Raw genomic sequence first — 14878 nt, 5'->3', positions numbered from 1 at the left:
CTGCCATTTCAACGTCTTTCAAGCTAAGAATGACTTTCACCGTCTGTTGATGTATTCCAGGTCCATTTCCAGTAAGTTAACGGCAATCTGGTTTGGGATTTAAATGACAACAAATGTTTAAACCTTCGTTGAATTCACATAGATGTTTGTCGTTCACGAATTCATTTTTTCTACTGCACCAATATTCTTTATTGTAGACCTGAAGCATGCTAACACTCAACATGGTCAGCACCCATAAAACCAATCCATATTTTCTAACATGCCATATTGAACTCTAAATAATAAAAATAAAACACCAAATCAGATTCACAACAGATTTATTCATGTTCATGTATTGTAATCCACCCCCCTCTGTGGCATTAATTGGTCTTGGCTTCAAGACAATGAGTAAAATATGTGTAAATAAAGTATTTGTAAATTACATCATAATTTTACAATGGAAATGCCATTAGTGCATTGACACCAAATGGGTATGGTCAAAAACACATCATTGTCTAAAAAATTCAACAATTTTCAAACAACCAACTGTGCAAATTTATTCTTTCCGGTTAACGGCAAAGAAAATATTTGCAACATAAAAAATTAGCAAATGGCTCAAAAAGAATATTACAACTTCAACAATTGCAATCAATATAAATGCAAAACACCAACTTGGTCAACTAAGATTCCGGTAAACGGCAATTCGAGCCAAAAATTGTTCAACTTCAAATTGTCATTATCAAATAATTTCAACTGCACATCAATTGTGCACAAGTAGATCGGGAACAACACGCGCATTCATCTGGTATGACGGGAAGACAGGAACAACAAGAAGCACATTCTTCAAAATGCAATTTTCATGAAGTGGTGGGTTTTCTAGTTGAGACTCCTTAGTTGAACTTTAGTCAGTAGAAAAACTGTGAAGGTTAACCGATACTGAATCTGTGAACCTTTTTCCAACCAATGATTTCTTAAAGCTCATCCTGAAATACAAAGTTCAATACGCAGTAAAATTCTTATATTTAAACAAATCAAAGGGGTAACAAGGGTGGGAGGGGAAAATATTTTTCTCACAACTTTTTCATGTGCATCCCGGTTGCTGATTTTTCAAAAAGGAAGTTTGTTAAACGTAAACCAAAACTGTACAAATTTCCGGAATAAAAAATTCCGGAATAATTATAAAACTTAGCTTCACTCTAAAATAAATTGATTTATTTTTAAATTAATAAATCTTATTATTGTAGACCTGAAGCATGCTAACACTCAACATGGTCAGCACCCATAAAACCAATCCATATTTTCTAACATGCCATATTGAACTCTAAATAATAAAAATAAAACACCAAATCAGATTCACAACAGATTTATTCATGTTCATGTATTGTAATCCACCCCCCTCTGTGGCATTAATTGGTCTTGGCTTCAAGACAATGAGTAAAATATGTGTAAATAAAGTATTTGTAAATTACATCATAATTTTACAATGGAAATGCCATTAGTGCATTGACACCAAATGGGTATGGTCAAAAACACATCATTGTCTAAAAAATTCAACAATTTTCAAACAACCAACTGTGCAAATTTATTCTTTCCGGTTAACGGCAAAGAAAATATTTGCAACATAAAAAATTAGCAAATGGCTCAAAAAGAATATTACAACTTCAACAATTGCAATCAATATAAATGCAAAACACCAACTTGGTCAACTAAGATTCCGGTAAACGGCAATTCGAGCCAAAAATTGTTCAACTTCAAATTGTCATTATCAAATAATTTCAACTGCACATCAATTGTGCACAAGTAGATCGGGAACAACACGCGCATTCATCCACATGGCGAAAGTGAATGCATGCACTGTATGTATTCAGTGAAGCCACCGCCACCAAGTGGGGGAAGCGGGTAGTTCCTTAAGCCTAGACCTTGCCACATCCCACATGAACAATAAACTTGGTTCAAAACTAGTAGAGTTTGGGATAAACAAGTATCCCAGTTTTGCTAAATTGTTAATAGCTGCACAAATTGTATTTAAAAATATTTCCGTTCCTTTTTCAGACAAATGAACACCATCCCTGTCAAACAACAGCTCATCATAGGGTTTAATATCTGGGTACTTAATGTAGCCACCAATAACCACCATTTTCCCCTTTCCCCTTTGATCAGCTTTGGAGTGTTCCAGATATAATTTTTAAAGATTTATCCAAAGACAACTCCAGGTTTTTAAACTGGACTGCATGACCTACAGCTTGTTTCTTCCCCTCAGTTATCTCACCTACCCTAAAATATCAAAAAAAAAAAAACAAAAAAAAAAACAAAAAAACAAAAAAAAAAAAAAAAAAACTAAACTATAAGCAGCTGCAAAAAGTTTTGCTTCATAAATATCATTGCAGACAATTGGCAATGATTTCAATATGCTCTCCAAAATGTTTAATGTTATTGGCAATCTGATATATTTAGACTTAGCCTTTCTTCTTTAACCTTATAATAATTTTCTGACTATAAAATTTTGAGTCACATATGTGTAATTATACAACTTGAGATGGTATGAAATTCCAGACAGATAGGTCTTTGTTGTAGATTCTCCCAACCTTCTTGCTGACATGTAACCAACAAATTGTATAATTTGCTCTAAAGGAGGGGGCCAAAGCCTCTCAAGGCTAATAGTATCACGAAATTCACCGCCTATTAAAAGCCCTTGCATTTGGAACACCTTTGCTAAAAAAATTTAACTCCCAACAATACTCTGAATTTCTTGAAGCTGGAGAGATTTTTTGATCAAACTTGATGTTAGAAGTGAAGTTAATTGCTGTATTTTTTCTGGTGGGATTCTTACAACCATGTCTGAGGTGTCTATTTCTAAACCTAGAAAAATTATGTTTGTACAAGGACCCATTGTTTTTCTTGTGCTAAGGGAAAAGCAATGAATTCACACAAGTCCTGGAGCCCTTGCATCAGCTGAACACACTCATCTGAACCAGAGGCACCCAAAAATAAAAAAATTTACCCGTTTCAATTCGTCTTTTCAATTCCCATTGCAAAAATGTTGAAAATTTTTCAAATAGATTACAAGAAATTGCACACCCCATTGGCAGGCACTTATCAATGTAATAATTTCCCTCAAACTTGAAACCTAGGAGGTCAAAATCTCCTGGGTTTATAATCATTAATCTAAATGCAGACTTTTTATCCATTTTTGCCAAACAGTGCCTTTACCTAACCGTGCAACTTCCTGTAATACCTGATCTAGAGATGTGTATGCAACTGAACAGTCCTCTGGGTCTATGAAATTAACACTATTATTTCTGGATAAGAAAGATGTGTTATTAATCTCCAGCTACCTCCGGACTTGGGGACTATACCTATTGGCAAAATTATAAGTTGGATATTGGTTTGTTTGAAAAGGGGCCTGCAATTCTGCCTATAAAAGAAACCTCACTATTTATTTTTTCCCTTGCTGCTTCTGGAAATTGCAAAACAGATTTTAATTTTTTGACTTACCCCCTAGCCTTGGACCCTTATAGCCAATTCTAAAACCAAACTGGAAACCTTGTAATAATTCAGTTCCTATAGCCTTATTTGAATAATTTTGTAGTAGTGGTTTTAAATTCTGAATTTTGATTGGGGTATATCCCAACTTCCAGACATTGAGCCTAGTAGTGATTGCCCCTACCCCCCCCCCCCCCTAGAATGGAATGCTCTACTCCCTGTATTTTGATACTGTCCCCTATATCCTCTATTGGAGCCCTGACTACAAAATGGCTGGTCCCCCCTGGATGACTGCATCTGCTATTTCTTTGGGCAAATTGCTAGTGGATGCTGGGCATTACATTTTATACATTGATGCAAATAACTGCAGGGTGCCTTGAAACAAGACCCCTGAAAATTACATGTATAACACTTACTATTCTGACTCTGGTTTTGTGTATCAGCAGCCAGAAATGACCTACTTATAGGTGTAATGTAAATTAACCACAATTCCGGGTCAACTGTCCCCCATGCCCCTGATGGGTTTTTTGCAAGCTTTAATCGAAATTGCTGGTCATACTCTTTAAATCCTAAACCGGATGATCTAGCTGCTGCTAACCTAACATCATTCATGTACTTTAAGAGATCTAAGGCTTTAGTAGGATGACCCTCCAAATAAATGCTTGCAAATATGATAAAAGCATCTGTCCATTGTTGAATATTAGTAATATTTTTTGGATTTTTTTCGGTAGCTTGAAGCTCGCCGTTCACCATAACAAGTGATTGTTTTTGAGGCTCATTGGAATTAACAAACATTTTTGCCAAGTCTACGTACTGACCGTTAATTATCTTGTTCTTCAACTCTTGAGAAACATTTAAACCTAAAACGTTGTTATAGCTAACAATCATTTGAGGAATATCATTGTGTTCAGTAAAATTTTGAACTGTACCTGATTCCGGGCAATGTTTTGTGTTTCCCACCACATGGTCAACCTCCGGGGATTTCTCCACTGTCACCGAAGTGTCCGTGTTTACAGATTGCCCCCTCTTTTCTTTTGACTGCTGATGATTTTTTGTCGGACCTTCTCTCCGCTCTGCAATCCGTTTGCTCTTCTTTACTTTCGGCATGATGTGCGCACGCTAACGTCAGGCCAACAGAAATCCACCAACATCGACTTAATCCTTTATTTTTTTCGACTATCGACGTAAATATTGTCACTGTAAATTGTTACTCCAACCAATTTCAATAATCTCGCACGATATTTTGTACAAAAGATTCACTAATTTGAAAATATTTTTCTCACAACTTTTTCATGTGCATCCCGGTTGCTGATTTTTCAAAAAGGAAGTTTGTTAAACGTAAACCAAAACTGTACAAATTTCCGGAATAATTATAAAACTTAGCTTCACTCTAAAATAAATTGATTTATTTTTAAATTAATAAATCTTATTATTAACATTATTAAAGATTATGCTGCAAAGATGGCAATGAGGTTCAAACATCAAAGACAACATAATTTTTAACAGTAGAATCTATTTTCTTTATTATTTTAAAAAAAAAAATCCCTTTTGAAGTTAAAAGTATTGACTATTATTTTCTTAATCAAAATAATTTTTTTTTAAATCTTACATTCCTTTACAATTTTTTGTTATTTTAGTTATTAAGACCTATTGTTGACTTATTTTTGGCAATTTGGCTCACATAAATAATTGATATTGAAAATACATTGACACCACCACTGGTCAAGATACTGCCCTGAAAAGTGTTATCCTATAATGCTAACAAATTGACGTTTTATTCTCAATTTGAAAACAAATAAAGTGCTCATATAAAACCAAACTTCATCAAAAAGATAATAATATTGCATTTCTTATTATAGCATGTTAATTACATTTGTAATCCAAGTTGTAATACACGATGATACAGTGCTATTACAGTTCTTGATAACAGAATATGTAACAGAATATGATAACAGAAAAGCAGAAGATTAATTTAAAATAAACAAATATCAGACCGTAAAAGTTGCATTTTTCAGTGTTTTTATTCTTAAACAAGTATGAAATCATGTATGTATAAGACGTAATAAATAGGCAAGAACACACTTGAGTAAGAATTCTGGAATTAGTGTTTGCACATTGAAGGAAAGTCACGTTAAAGAACCTTTCCTTCATCTCTACACTGTAACAATCTCTTTGATTTCAGAAACCCTTTCACATACATTAAGTTTCTTAATATATTCCATAAAAACAAACACTAAAGTGGTATATATTTGACTGTAACCAAAAACAATTAATAAGTAAACAATTTACCATAATGATTATTCTATTCAATTTCTATCTTTTAATGCCCAACAAATAGATAACTTGTATCCACCTACACTTATCTTAAGAATATGCAAGTTTTCAAACGCTTCTGAATGATATTCTCTCTAAATACACTTACCAGAGAAAGTATCTTAAAGACAGTTATAATATGCAATTGTTAAGTACGATATAAATGAATCAATAGATTTGATCAGGGACGTATATAAGAGACGTATATACTAACGTTCGTATATACGTCCCTGATTTGAGCTAGTAACTTAAAAACACAATATTCAAATTGTGCTGTTTGTCATGTAATTATACTCTGTCATAGGTGATGAGATATTCCGGGTAGGTCTGGTAGTGATGATACGTGACAAACTCTCGGAAGATCCAGCTGCCGTCTCCGACCACGCTGTCACAGCGCTGGCGCTCCGAATGTTCACAGGAGTCCGATTCACACCCAGTCTGAAAGCACGGCGGCCTCTGAAGTTTTTCTTTCTTTTCTTTTGCAAGATGAATCTTTCCTAGGCATGTCCTGGCCAAGAACATTCTCTTCTCACCTTTATTTCTTGTTGTTCTCGGATCTGGATATGAAAGAGCATAAGTCAAAAGCCAAACATCTTTGCAAACAAATGTTCAAACTAATGATACTCTCTCAAGAAGTGAGTAAAAGCATTAGGCAAAACGTAGTCTGATACAATACAATCAAAGGTATTTACGAGGCATCATCATAATGATAAATCATGAAGACTCTGGAACAACTGATTCTCTGTGTTGCCTTACCTGTGTATTGGTCAGCTTTTGTGGAACTCTCAGCAAGGTAAACTCCCTGGCCGAACATACCATATTCCTTAGCCATTCGGAAATCTAATCCCTGTGAGAGAATCTTTTTGTAAGTCTCAGGTTTTGTTCCGTGGAACAGGAAGTGTTCGTTTATTTCTGGATACAGTTCTTTTTTAAGGACAGAGTCCTCCTCTAGACAATCTGTTGTGAAGATGTCTTTAGAACCTTGCGAAATTGAGGACAATTTATCGAACACTCCTATGACTCCAGCTTTATTAAACAAACTCGAACAAAAATGGCAGTAGTTTTCATAAAGGTCAATATTTTCCAGTCTCTGTACTTTCAAAACTTTAATACTTGTGTAATTTAAGTCAGACAACCCTTTAGCATCGCGACCGTGACCTAATTTTTTGGGCTGCCATGTAGATTGGACAAGTTTCTCCACAGCTTTGTATGTCGTGGAATCCACATCCAACAGTTTAAAAGAATCATCATCACAATCCGCTTTCCAAGACTGCAGGTAAAAAGAACTAAATGATATCATTAATTGCTCTTCTTTCAATGCATACATAGTTCGTATCAGATATGAATTGCTGTTCAGTGTTGTTAGATTTACAGTTTAGTTAGGTCATAACTTAAAAAAAATTGCAGAGTATTGATCAGAAATATTAACAACTTGTGACTTCGAACACTTCTTTGCCAATGTTTACGAATACATTCAAGAAACCATTTAACATTTTTTAGAAAACAAATGTTCAATACCTTCACAGATTTATCTGAAGTATACTCGGTCCAGTATTCAGGAGGATGAAGCTCTATCTGGTACTGTTGGCGACAGAATTCCTGGGTCCCTCTCTCGGGTCCTGAACACGCCCCTTGGTATGGGGCAGCCTCGTCAACAAATGCCTACAAACACATCCGTCTTCTTCCTCAACATTCAATTAAATATTGTTCTTAGGCAAAATAATCATTTTTGTTTGTATAATTGGAAACTTCTCGTAAGTCTAATAAAGCAATTACATGTATTGTTGTTACACCAATTTGTTGCTACATGTGATCTGATTTAAATCCGATTGGATCATTGTTTATGTACTTAATGATTACATTAACAATCGAAACTTTGAGGCTCACATCGATGTTCCCTCACACCATCATTCACACCTGCATACTTACCTTTAATATTTCTTCGTGTTGGTTGCCACCATAGAGCACAATAACAACTATTTTCACGGAGGAGCGGGTGTGGGACTTAGAGAACTGGTCGATTCCTTTCAGCACCCCAGCGGCGCTGACCCGGGGTGGATAATTATTGTAGCGGGTCCCGAGAGCCGGGAGAGCGACAGAAGTCAACTGCTTCTTGTCGGCCTTTTTCAAGCATTTGATGACAATTTTTTGTAAAACCTATAAAAATATTTTGACTTTTCTTTTTCATTTACAAAATTTCTCATTCAGTAATTATATATTAAGAAACAAAATTGAGTAAGACGCAAAGGTCTGAACAAATGACTGATAATTATATGATTTTCATTAAAGAAAAAAATTGTAAGATATGTGTAAATTAAATATATACACATCTTATCAAGTTATGTCATGCGAATTTAAACAATCAAAAACTTGAACAAATCCTTATGTTTAAAAAATCCTCAAAAATTCTTATGATAAAGGTATTTACTAATCTGAAAATAGATATATCTGATTTTGAGTGCTATAACTCAGATTAAATTATATCCAAAAATTTGTCAACATTGTTTTAGCTTATCATTATATTATATAACAATAAGCTTTTCACCTTTACAGATACATCGTTACTCTTCTGTTCATGTGGGGGAACGCATGCGTGACAAAGTTTCTCGCACTTTAAATTTCCGGCGGAAGTGACGACAACGTTTCCCTCAGAGACACCTGACGGATGATCTCGTCGACATTCTTCTGCAACTTTTGAACCAGCAGCCGTTATTATTGCTTTGCATAGAGATCCTTTGTCCAAATCTAAGCTTTTGTTCACACTATTGACAATCATGTCAACCTGTTTAAAAGAGAAAAAAAATTGATTGATGTGTGTCCAAAAACTTGACATCCAGATATCCGACTTCAATTTGTTTTTCGGATTACAATCTTTGGAAGAGAATTATATACCACTTCATAAATGATCAAACATTGTAACTTACCCGTTCTTCTTCAATCTTATCGACTTTTATTGTGACAGATATTTGATTCATTTTGAACCGACATATTTCTTTTCTCTCGATACCTAAAGAAGAAAAACATCATTATTGATGATTTGATTTATTTGAGTTCAGCTTTTAATAGAGTATTTCTGTACATATCCCTAATATATTACTAATTGAGGCATTATAGGTTTGACGAAAATATTATATGCAATAAAGCTGTATATTATAATATAGTTGTGACTATACGAACATTTTCGTCAATTTTCGATTTCTCTTTTTTTATTACCTAGATTAGGGTTTAGATCCCACACTTTGATGGCATCACAAAAGGCCTATGAAAGAAAAGCACACAGTTACAATTAATATTATGCGAAACATTACGATATATTTATACAAAAACTTTATTACGTGTAGTTGTTGCCGCACGTGAAACTGTTACTAATTATTTGCGTGACAGGAAGGATATAATTTAATTTTTTGAAAGACTAAAAAAAAATTACATTTACATTCGATTTGTGATTATCATGTGAAACGACCTTGAAGTGACAGTTAGATGTGCTTTTCATTTCATTTCTTTGAGTCATTGATACTTACCTCATAAGTCTCTTTGTCTTCGGCGTGTATAACAAAGCGTACTTCCTTTACCCTGGTATTGGGGTTGGCGTCGATGTATTGTGCCAGAGCACAACATGTGTTTTTTGCAGCCACCTTCTTTGGAAACTTGTGAAGCCCGGTAGTTAGACCAGGGAAAGCTATTGACGAGAGCTTCTTTCTGTCTAGCCCTTTCAGGCATTTCGATATGAATGCCATATGTATCTGTGAACAGAATTGCGGTGATCATTTGTAATGTCAAAATTGAACTTTTTACATGTTGTTTAAAACACAAGTCAAACTAAATAGGAGAAAACAGTTAAAAGTTCATGTCCATAAACTTACACGATTAGAAATAGCTAAAAATTATTAAAGATTAATATTTTGTGATATTATGAAGCATGCTAACCTAATTGCAAAACATTGTATAGATTTTAAGATAGTCCACCTTTTCTGCGTCTTGAGATCCGTATCTTTTGAGGGACCCATGGAAGATGAATTTACATCTGAGATTCCCCGCTCCAGTTACTGCTACATCTCCCTTTTGAATCCCCATGGGGTACTTTTGTTTACACTCAGTCTGTAGCCCCGCCCCCGCGGCATCCAACAAAGCTTTAGACCCCCGTCCATGCCGTAACTCCAATTTATCTGACGTACTGTTTACAATGACGTCAACCTTGCACAAATAATTACATTATTCAAAAGCTGATCAAGGTAGTGCTATTTTTTAAAAAGAAATTTTTCCAAAGACATATACATTAAATGGTATTATTTTTTTGATATAACAGAGTAAATGTAAATTTTTCTACTCACCTGCTCTTTTTCTAAGGCTCCTTCTTTAACCGAGATCCTGACGTTTTTGTATTTTCGCGAATAACCAAAATCAGTCAACTCGGTTTCCTTTTTATCTACAAAAAAGAAGTAACATAACACAGCAACCCATAAACTTCGTCTTTACACTGAATATCTCGGGGAAAAAAACACCATTATTTCACAAGGTAAAGATATGTAAAAATGTATATTCTACTACTGTATATATTAACTAAGTATCAAAAGTGAAATGTGATACCTGTCATTCATTATTAACAACAACAAAAACCGCTTTATCGATTTAAGAAAAGTTTACAAATCAAAACCATTGAATTGTTCATACAAGTACTTAGTTAATTAATAAAATGTTTCGGAGTAATATAAACATACTGTTTAACAGTTTAGAAAAAAAATAACCCTGAGACTTTTGATGTATAAACAACAAAAATACATGTATTTATCTAAATGCATATCTACCCATTTTGAAACGCGATACATAGTTTTCAAGTCATGAATTAATGTATACAATTCTTTAAAGATCTCAGTTGCTTCAAAACTCCGAATGTGTACTTTTTTAAAGCGATCGATTTTCAAAGTAGTTGTACACTGTATGTATATATATACCTCACTGAACCTTAAGCCGACGTCCATGTCGCTTATCTATAGACATTTAAGCATGTCTCATAAATTGTGAATCTCTTTGTAAGTGGATGTGTAATTACCTACATATCATTGTACACCTACCATTAGTTTTTTTTTTCAGAGGCAAAAAATAATACCCTCATTTTCAAATGATTATCTTTGTTGAAAATAAGTATGAATAATTATGTAGACATATCGAGTATGTGTACATGCATATTTTGTAAAGCTCGTTACTAAAATTTTACTCTCTCAAGGAATATCGTATATTTGGCGTTTTCATCTATTTTGCAAGACATCGAGTGTTAAAAGTACATTTAGTCTACATTGAGTGTACATACATAAGCAAACTATATTGAATAACAGCAGGTATACAGCAAGTATCTTCGTAAAATTTACACTTTCGATTTTGATATTTTCATTTAATATGATAAATATTTTTTACCAAAAAAAAATCCAATTAATTTGGCAAACATACGAAGAAACATACCTTCTTGCGTGCGTGAATCAGTTGGTTCAATAGAATCTAATAACGATAATTTTTCACTAGACATAGTAACTAGGAAGTAGACTTAAAAATTGTCTTTTCTAAAAATAGATATGAAATTGAAACTAGAGACAGAACATGTATACGTGTGATGCATATATACATGTAGGATTACATAAAAAAGATATATACATGTATCATACGCCAAGTTAAGCATGGTGATTATCGATAAATATTTATGCATTGTGATAATAAGATTTAGTACTTTTGTACAGATCTGCATTATGTCTCTAAAGGCTTTGCATAATTATACGGAAGCCGGTTGGCGCATAAAAAAAGACAAACGTGTTGTTTCTAGATGCTTATATATATTTTTATCAAAATTAACGTTATATATCAGAGAGAGAGAGAGAGAGAGAGAGAGAGAGAGAGAGAGAGAGAGAGAGAGAGAGAGAGAGAGAGAGAGAGAGAGAGAGAGAGAGAGAGAGAGAGATGTATTGTGACGTCATCACGTTTATGACGTTTTCATAACGCGTCATAGATCATTTTCCTATGTTACCAAACAAATCGCAGAGCGAAGACATGTATGCAATGAAGATGCAGAGAGAATTCAAAGATTTGAATCCACTTTACTTTGATCCAACATCAGATGATCAAGTGAAAATGGCAAGTATCGTAAACAAAATAATTTTTTTTGTTTTATTAACTTCCTATACTTGTTAGTCTTTATATACACGTATCTAATGGACATGAATGAAATACTTTCAGAGGGAACACGTCCGTCACAAAAAGATTGCAAAGACCATCGGGAATCTCAAGAAAATAAATACACAAAATGCGGATGTTCACGTAAGTATTGAAAAATTTTCTTACTCAATATTCACTATCCTATCACAGTAATCCCTTTCTTTTTCGGCACACAACCAGCTTTCTTGCACTATGATAGATCTAAAGAGTTTTTCTTTCGCAGGATTTTCTACCCAGCTGGGCAACACACGAATACTTTGAAAGCCTTCATGGAAAAAAAGCAAGTGAAGAGGTAATATTTTATGCCATTCTAGAAAATAAAATATTAGTAAATATGATTATAGACTAGAACAATTTATTTTTAAAAACTTTGCATAAAATATCTAACGCTAATGAAATGCCTTATCTTCATTTTACAGGCTAAGACAAAAGTTAACATTGAAGAAATAAAGGTAAGGTTACCAAAATAATTTTGGTTGAATTACACCCCTTCCCTTTTTTGTAGTTTTCACTCCGATGAGAAATAAGAAATACACAGTAGTCATTAGTTGATTTTCTTTTTAGATATATGTCGGAGAAATCGTGGTAAAGGCTCGTAAAAGAGTGCTGGAGGAGGCTGCAGCTTTGAAGGTATATTTCTGTATAAATAAAAAGGAAACCTACACACCGGTAATTCTTTTTTTTTTCCCTATGCGTTAAAATTTCCTTCGTAATACCTTTGGTGTTGTTGATAGGCTCCTCATAGTCAAGATCATGAAGATTCGGAGCCCCCGAAAAAAGACGAGATTAATGAGATAGAAATGGAAGACAGAAGAAAAGCCATGAAAGCAGTACACCAACAGCTACTGGTAAGAATTAGATCATTGTGGGTTTATAATTGTTTACAAATGCAGTTTTTGAAATTTCATTTTTAAAAAAGTTTAGCGTAGGAGATAATTCCCCTTGCCACAAATTAATAAGCATCATTGAAAATTCGTGTCATTATCTTTCAGGCGTCATTCGACTCGGAGAAAAGAAAACTGATGATGGAAAAATGTGAGATGATGAAAGCAAAACAAATGACGGCTGCTGTTCATGCTGAACTAAAGGTACTGTATATTTCGTATCAAAATTGGAAAGAGGGGAAGGGGGGTTATAATATTTTCTGAAGTATCAAAGATCAAAAGAACATACATGTATTCGGATAAGTGAGAATTTTCGATTTTTATTCCTCCAGACCTCATTCGACTCGGAGAAAAGAAAACTGATGGTGGAAAAGTGTGCAAAAATAAAAGCAGAGCAAATGATGGATATTCATGCTGAGCTTAAGGTACATGTACTTAATATTTCGTATCAAAATTCAAAACCGATGGAAGGGGAAAATTAGTATTTTCTGAATGAATATGAGAGAACTTAAGAACATACTTGTATTCGGATAAGTATTAAAGATCTTTTGATTATTTTTTAGAAAATCGTGTGTCTAAAAGGCTTTGGATTTGAAGATGAAGAAGACAATTGTTTCATCCCCAGAAAATTCCTCTTTTTCAAGATTGATGGCTTTCGAAATCTGCCACAGGTATGTATAGTGTTTATGTGAAAGATCTGTCAGCGAGATTTTGAATATAAAAAAAAATATTATTTTTGTTTGTTTATCAATCTTCCTATCAAGCTTATCCAAATTTAACAGACTAACAGGTCTAATTTCTCGTGTTATATAAAAAAACCAAAATTCAAAACAACCATCTATGAAATGTTTACGATAGGATTAATTTGTTCTAATTATCTAATGATTTCGAAGAATCATTTTTTAAATTCAAATTTAGATTGTATATTGATCACTGCATTTAACAAGTTCTGACTTTTGACGTTACGCTGTTAGCAGATAATAGAGACACCACTGGGAGATGTGGATCCGCCGAACACTACATGTAGTACTAGTACCTCTGAGGAATCGGTGGCGGATCATTTTGTAGATTGTGTGGTATGTAACTTCATCCATCATTTAATTATTAAAATTTAGAACGGTCATTTTTGTCTTAAACTAAATTTGATTATATGTGGGTGTGTGTGTCCATTTTCTTTCTTTGCATTTTCAGATTCCCTCCAAAGAGAAGAAGCCCTCTCTTGGCCGCCGGTTTCTAAGATTCCTCGGATTTCGATAAATTCAGATATTCAACCGAAATTCAGCATCCTTTATTGGAAGAACCATCTTAGTCGATTAATATCATTGTACTTCATGCTTTTTACTTTTATTTGAATGAATTCATAAGTTATTGCTAATTTTAAATTATCAATAAAATGTCTATTTTCATGTTATTATCTTTTTTGTTGTATTTTTCGTGTTGTAGAAAAATAATATCAAGCTCTAAAATTCGATTGATGCATTGAAAAATCTTTTTATTTTCATTTTTTAAGCAAATTTCTTTTTTAAACAAAGAGAGTATTTTGTTTTGTAAAGATTAATTTCAAGATCACGCATAATTTTAAACTGATGTTTTTCATTGAGTTCATAAAATTCTTAGTTCTTCTCGACCGATAGAAGGGGAGCGTGTTCAACATAGGATTGTACAGAAAAAAAAATCTTTAAACATTTAGCTCATGTCATGCGGTTCTTCGATTGAGTTGTGAAATTGTTTTGAAAATATTAATCTAAAATAAAAACCAGCTGTCAGTTGATATTTCCTTTCATATATTACAGTAAGTAAGTAAGTAAGTAATTTATTTATTTATAGTGACATGTGTATACATTTCCAAGTTTAACATTACCAACAGTCAGTATAGATTAAACACCCGGCCCGTCGGGCCTATATGCCACTTTGAACACATAATACATGAAAAAAGAAAAGAAAATAACACAGCATCAAGCGGTAAACAAAGATATGAATGAAAATATACATGTATGAGTATAAAAATTTCTTCAGAA

The 14878-nt window shown here is 33.6% G+C and overlaps 2 protein-coding genes and 1 long non-coding RNA gene across 3 annotated transcripts; 1 reads left to right on the top strand and 2 right to left on the bottom strand.

Annotated features, from left to right (window-relative positions):
- Positions 1–300: 300 nt before the first annotated feature.
- Positions 301–4890, bottom strand: LOC136273693 (uncharacterized). Its single transcript, XR_010711915.1, has 2 exons — positions 4392–4890; positions 301–2253 (listed from the first exon to the last, which is right to left on the bottom strand). It is a non-coding gene; the product is annotated as an uncharacterized lncRNA (long non-coding RNA).
- Positions 4891–5494: 604 nt separating this feature from the next.
- Positions 5495–11324, bottom strand: LOC105347212 (protein mono-ADP-ribosyltransferase PARP15). Its single transcript, XM_011456183.4, has 11 exons — positions 11233–11324; positions 10107–10201; positions 9742–9969; positions 9297–9518; positions 8989–9034; positions 8700–8782; positions 8321–8557; positions 7705–7932; positions 7294–7437; positions 6532–7045; positions 5495–6332 (listed from the first exon to the last, which is right to left on the bottom strand). Exons 1-11 carry the CDS (start codon positions 11294–11296, stop codon positions 6064–6066), a joined length of 2130 nt encoding a protein of 709 aa, XP_011454485.2. The 5' UTR covers positions 11297–11324; the 3' UTR covers positions 5495–6063.
- Positions 11325–11763: 439 nt separating this feature from the next.
- LOC117692563 (uncharacterized) lies at positions 11764–14262 on the top strand. Its single transcript, XM_066077753.1, has 11 exons — positions 11764–11895; positions 11998–12078; positions 12200–12268; positions 12396–12428; positions 12541–12606; positions 12711–12855; positions 12937–13064; positions 13193–13285; positions 13424–13531; positions 13838–13936; positions 14052–14262. The coding sequence occupies exons 1-11, from the start codon at positions 11782–11784 to the stop codon at positions 14115–14117; spliced, it is 1002 nt and encodes a 333-aa protein (XP_065933825.1). The 5' UTR covers positions 11764–11781; the 3' UTR covers positions 14118–14262.
- Positions 14263–14878: the final 616 nt, after the last annotated feature.

Source organism: Magallana gigas, chromosome 3, assembly GCF_963853765.1.
Source record: "Magallana gigas chromosome 3, xbMagGiga1.1, whole genome shotgun sequence".
In the NCBI taxonomy this organism is placed as follows: Eukaryota; Metazoa; Mollusca; class Bivalvia; order Ostreida; family Ostreidae; genus Magallana; species Magallana gigas.
This window is presented reverse-complemented; position numbering and strand designations above follow the sequence as displayed.

What these genes read in the sequence shown, in the direction of transcription:
- LOC105347212 (XM_011456183.4), bottom strand. Translation starts at nt 11,296, where the DNA reads ATGTCTAGTGAAAAATTATCGTTATTAGATTCTATTGAACCAACTGAT. An exon ending in GGATCTAAACCCTAATCTAG is followed by an intron (nt 8,783 to 8,988) that starts GTAATAAAAAAA and finishes TTTCTTCTTTAG; the next exon opens with GTATCGAGAGAAAAGAAATA. An exon ending in AACACGAAGAAATATTAAAG is followed by an intron (nt 7,438 to 7,704) that starts GTAAGTATGCAG and finishes ATGTGTTTGTAG; the next exon opens with GCATTTGTTGACGAGGCTGC.
- LOC117692563 (XM_066077753.1), top strand. Translation starts at nt 11,782, where the DNA reads ATGTTACCAAACAAATCGCAGAGCGAAGACATGTATGCAATGAAGATG. An exon ending in GAAAAAAAGCAAGTGAAGAG is followed by an intron (nt 12,269 to 12,395) that starts GTAATATTTTAT and finishes TTCATTTTACAG; the next exon opens with GCTAAGACAAAAGTTAACAT. An exon ending in ATCATTTTGTAGATTGTGTG is followed by an intron (nt 13,937 to 14,051) that starts GTATGTAACTTC and finishes TTGCATTTTCAG; the next exon opens with ATTCCCTCCAAAGAGAAGAA.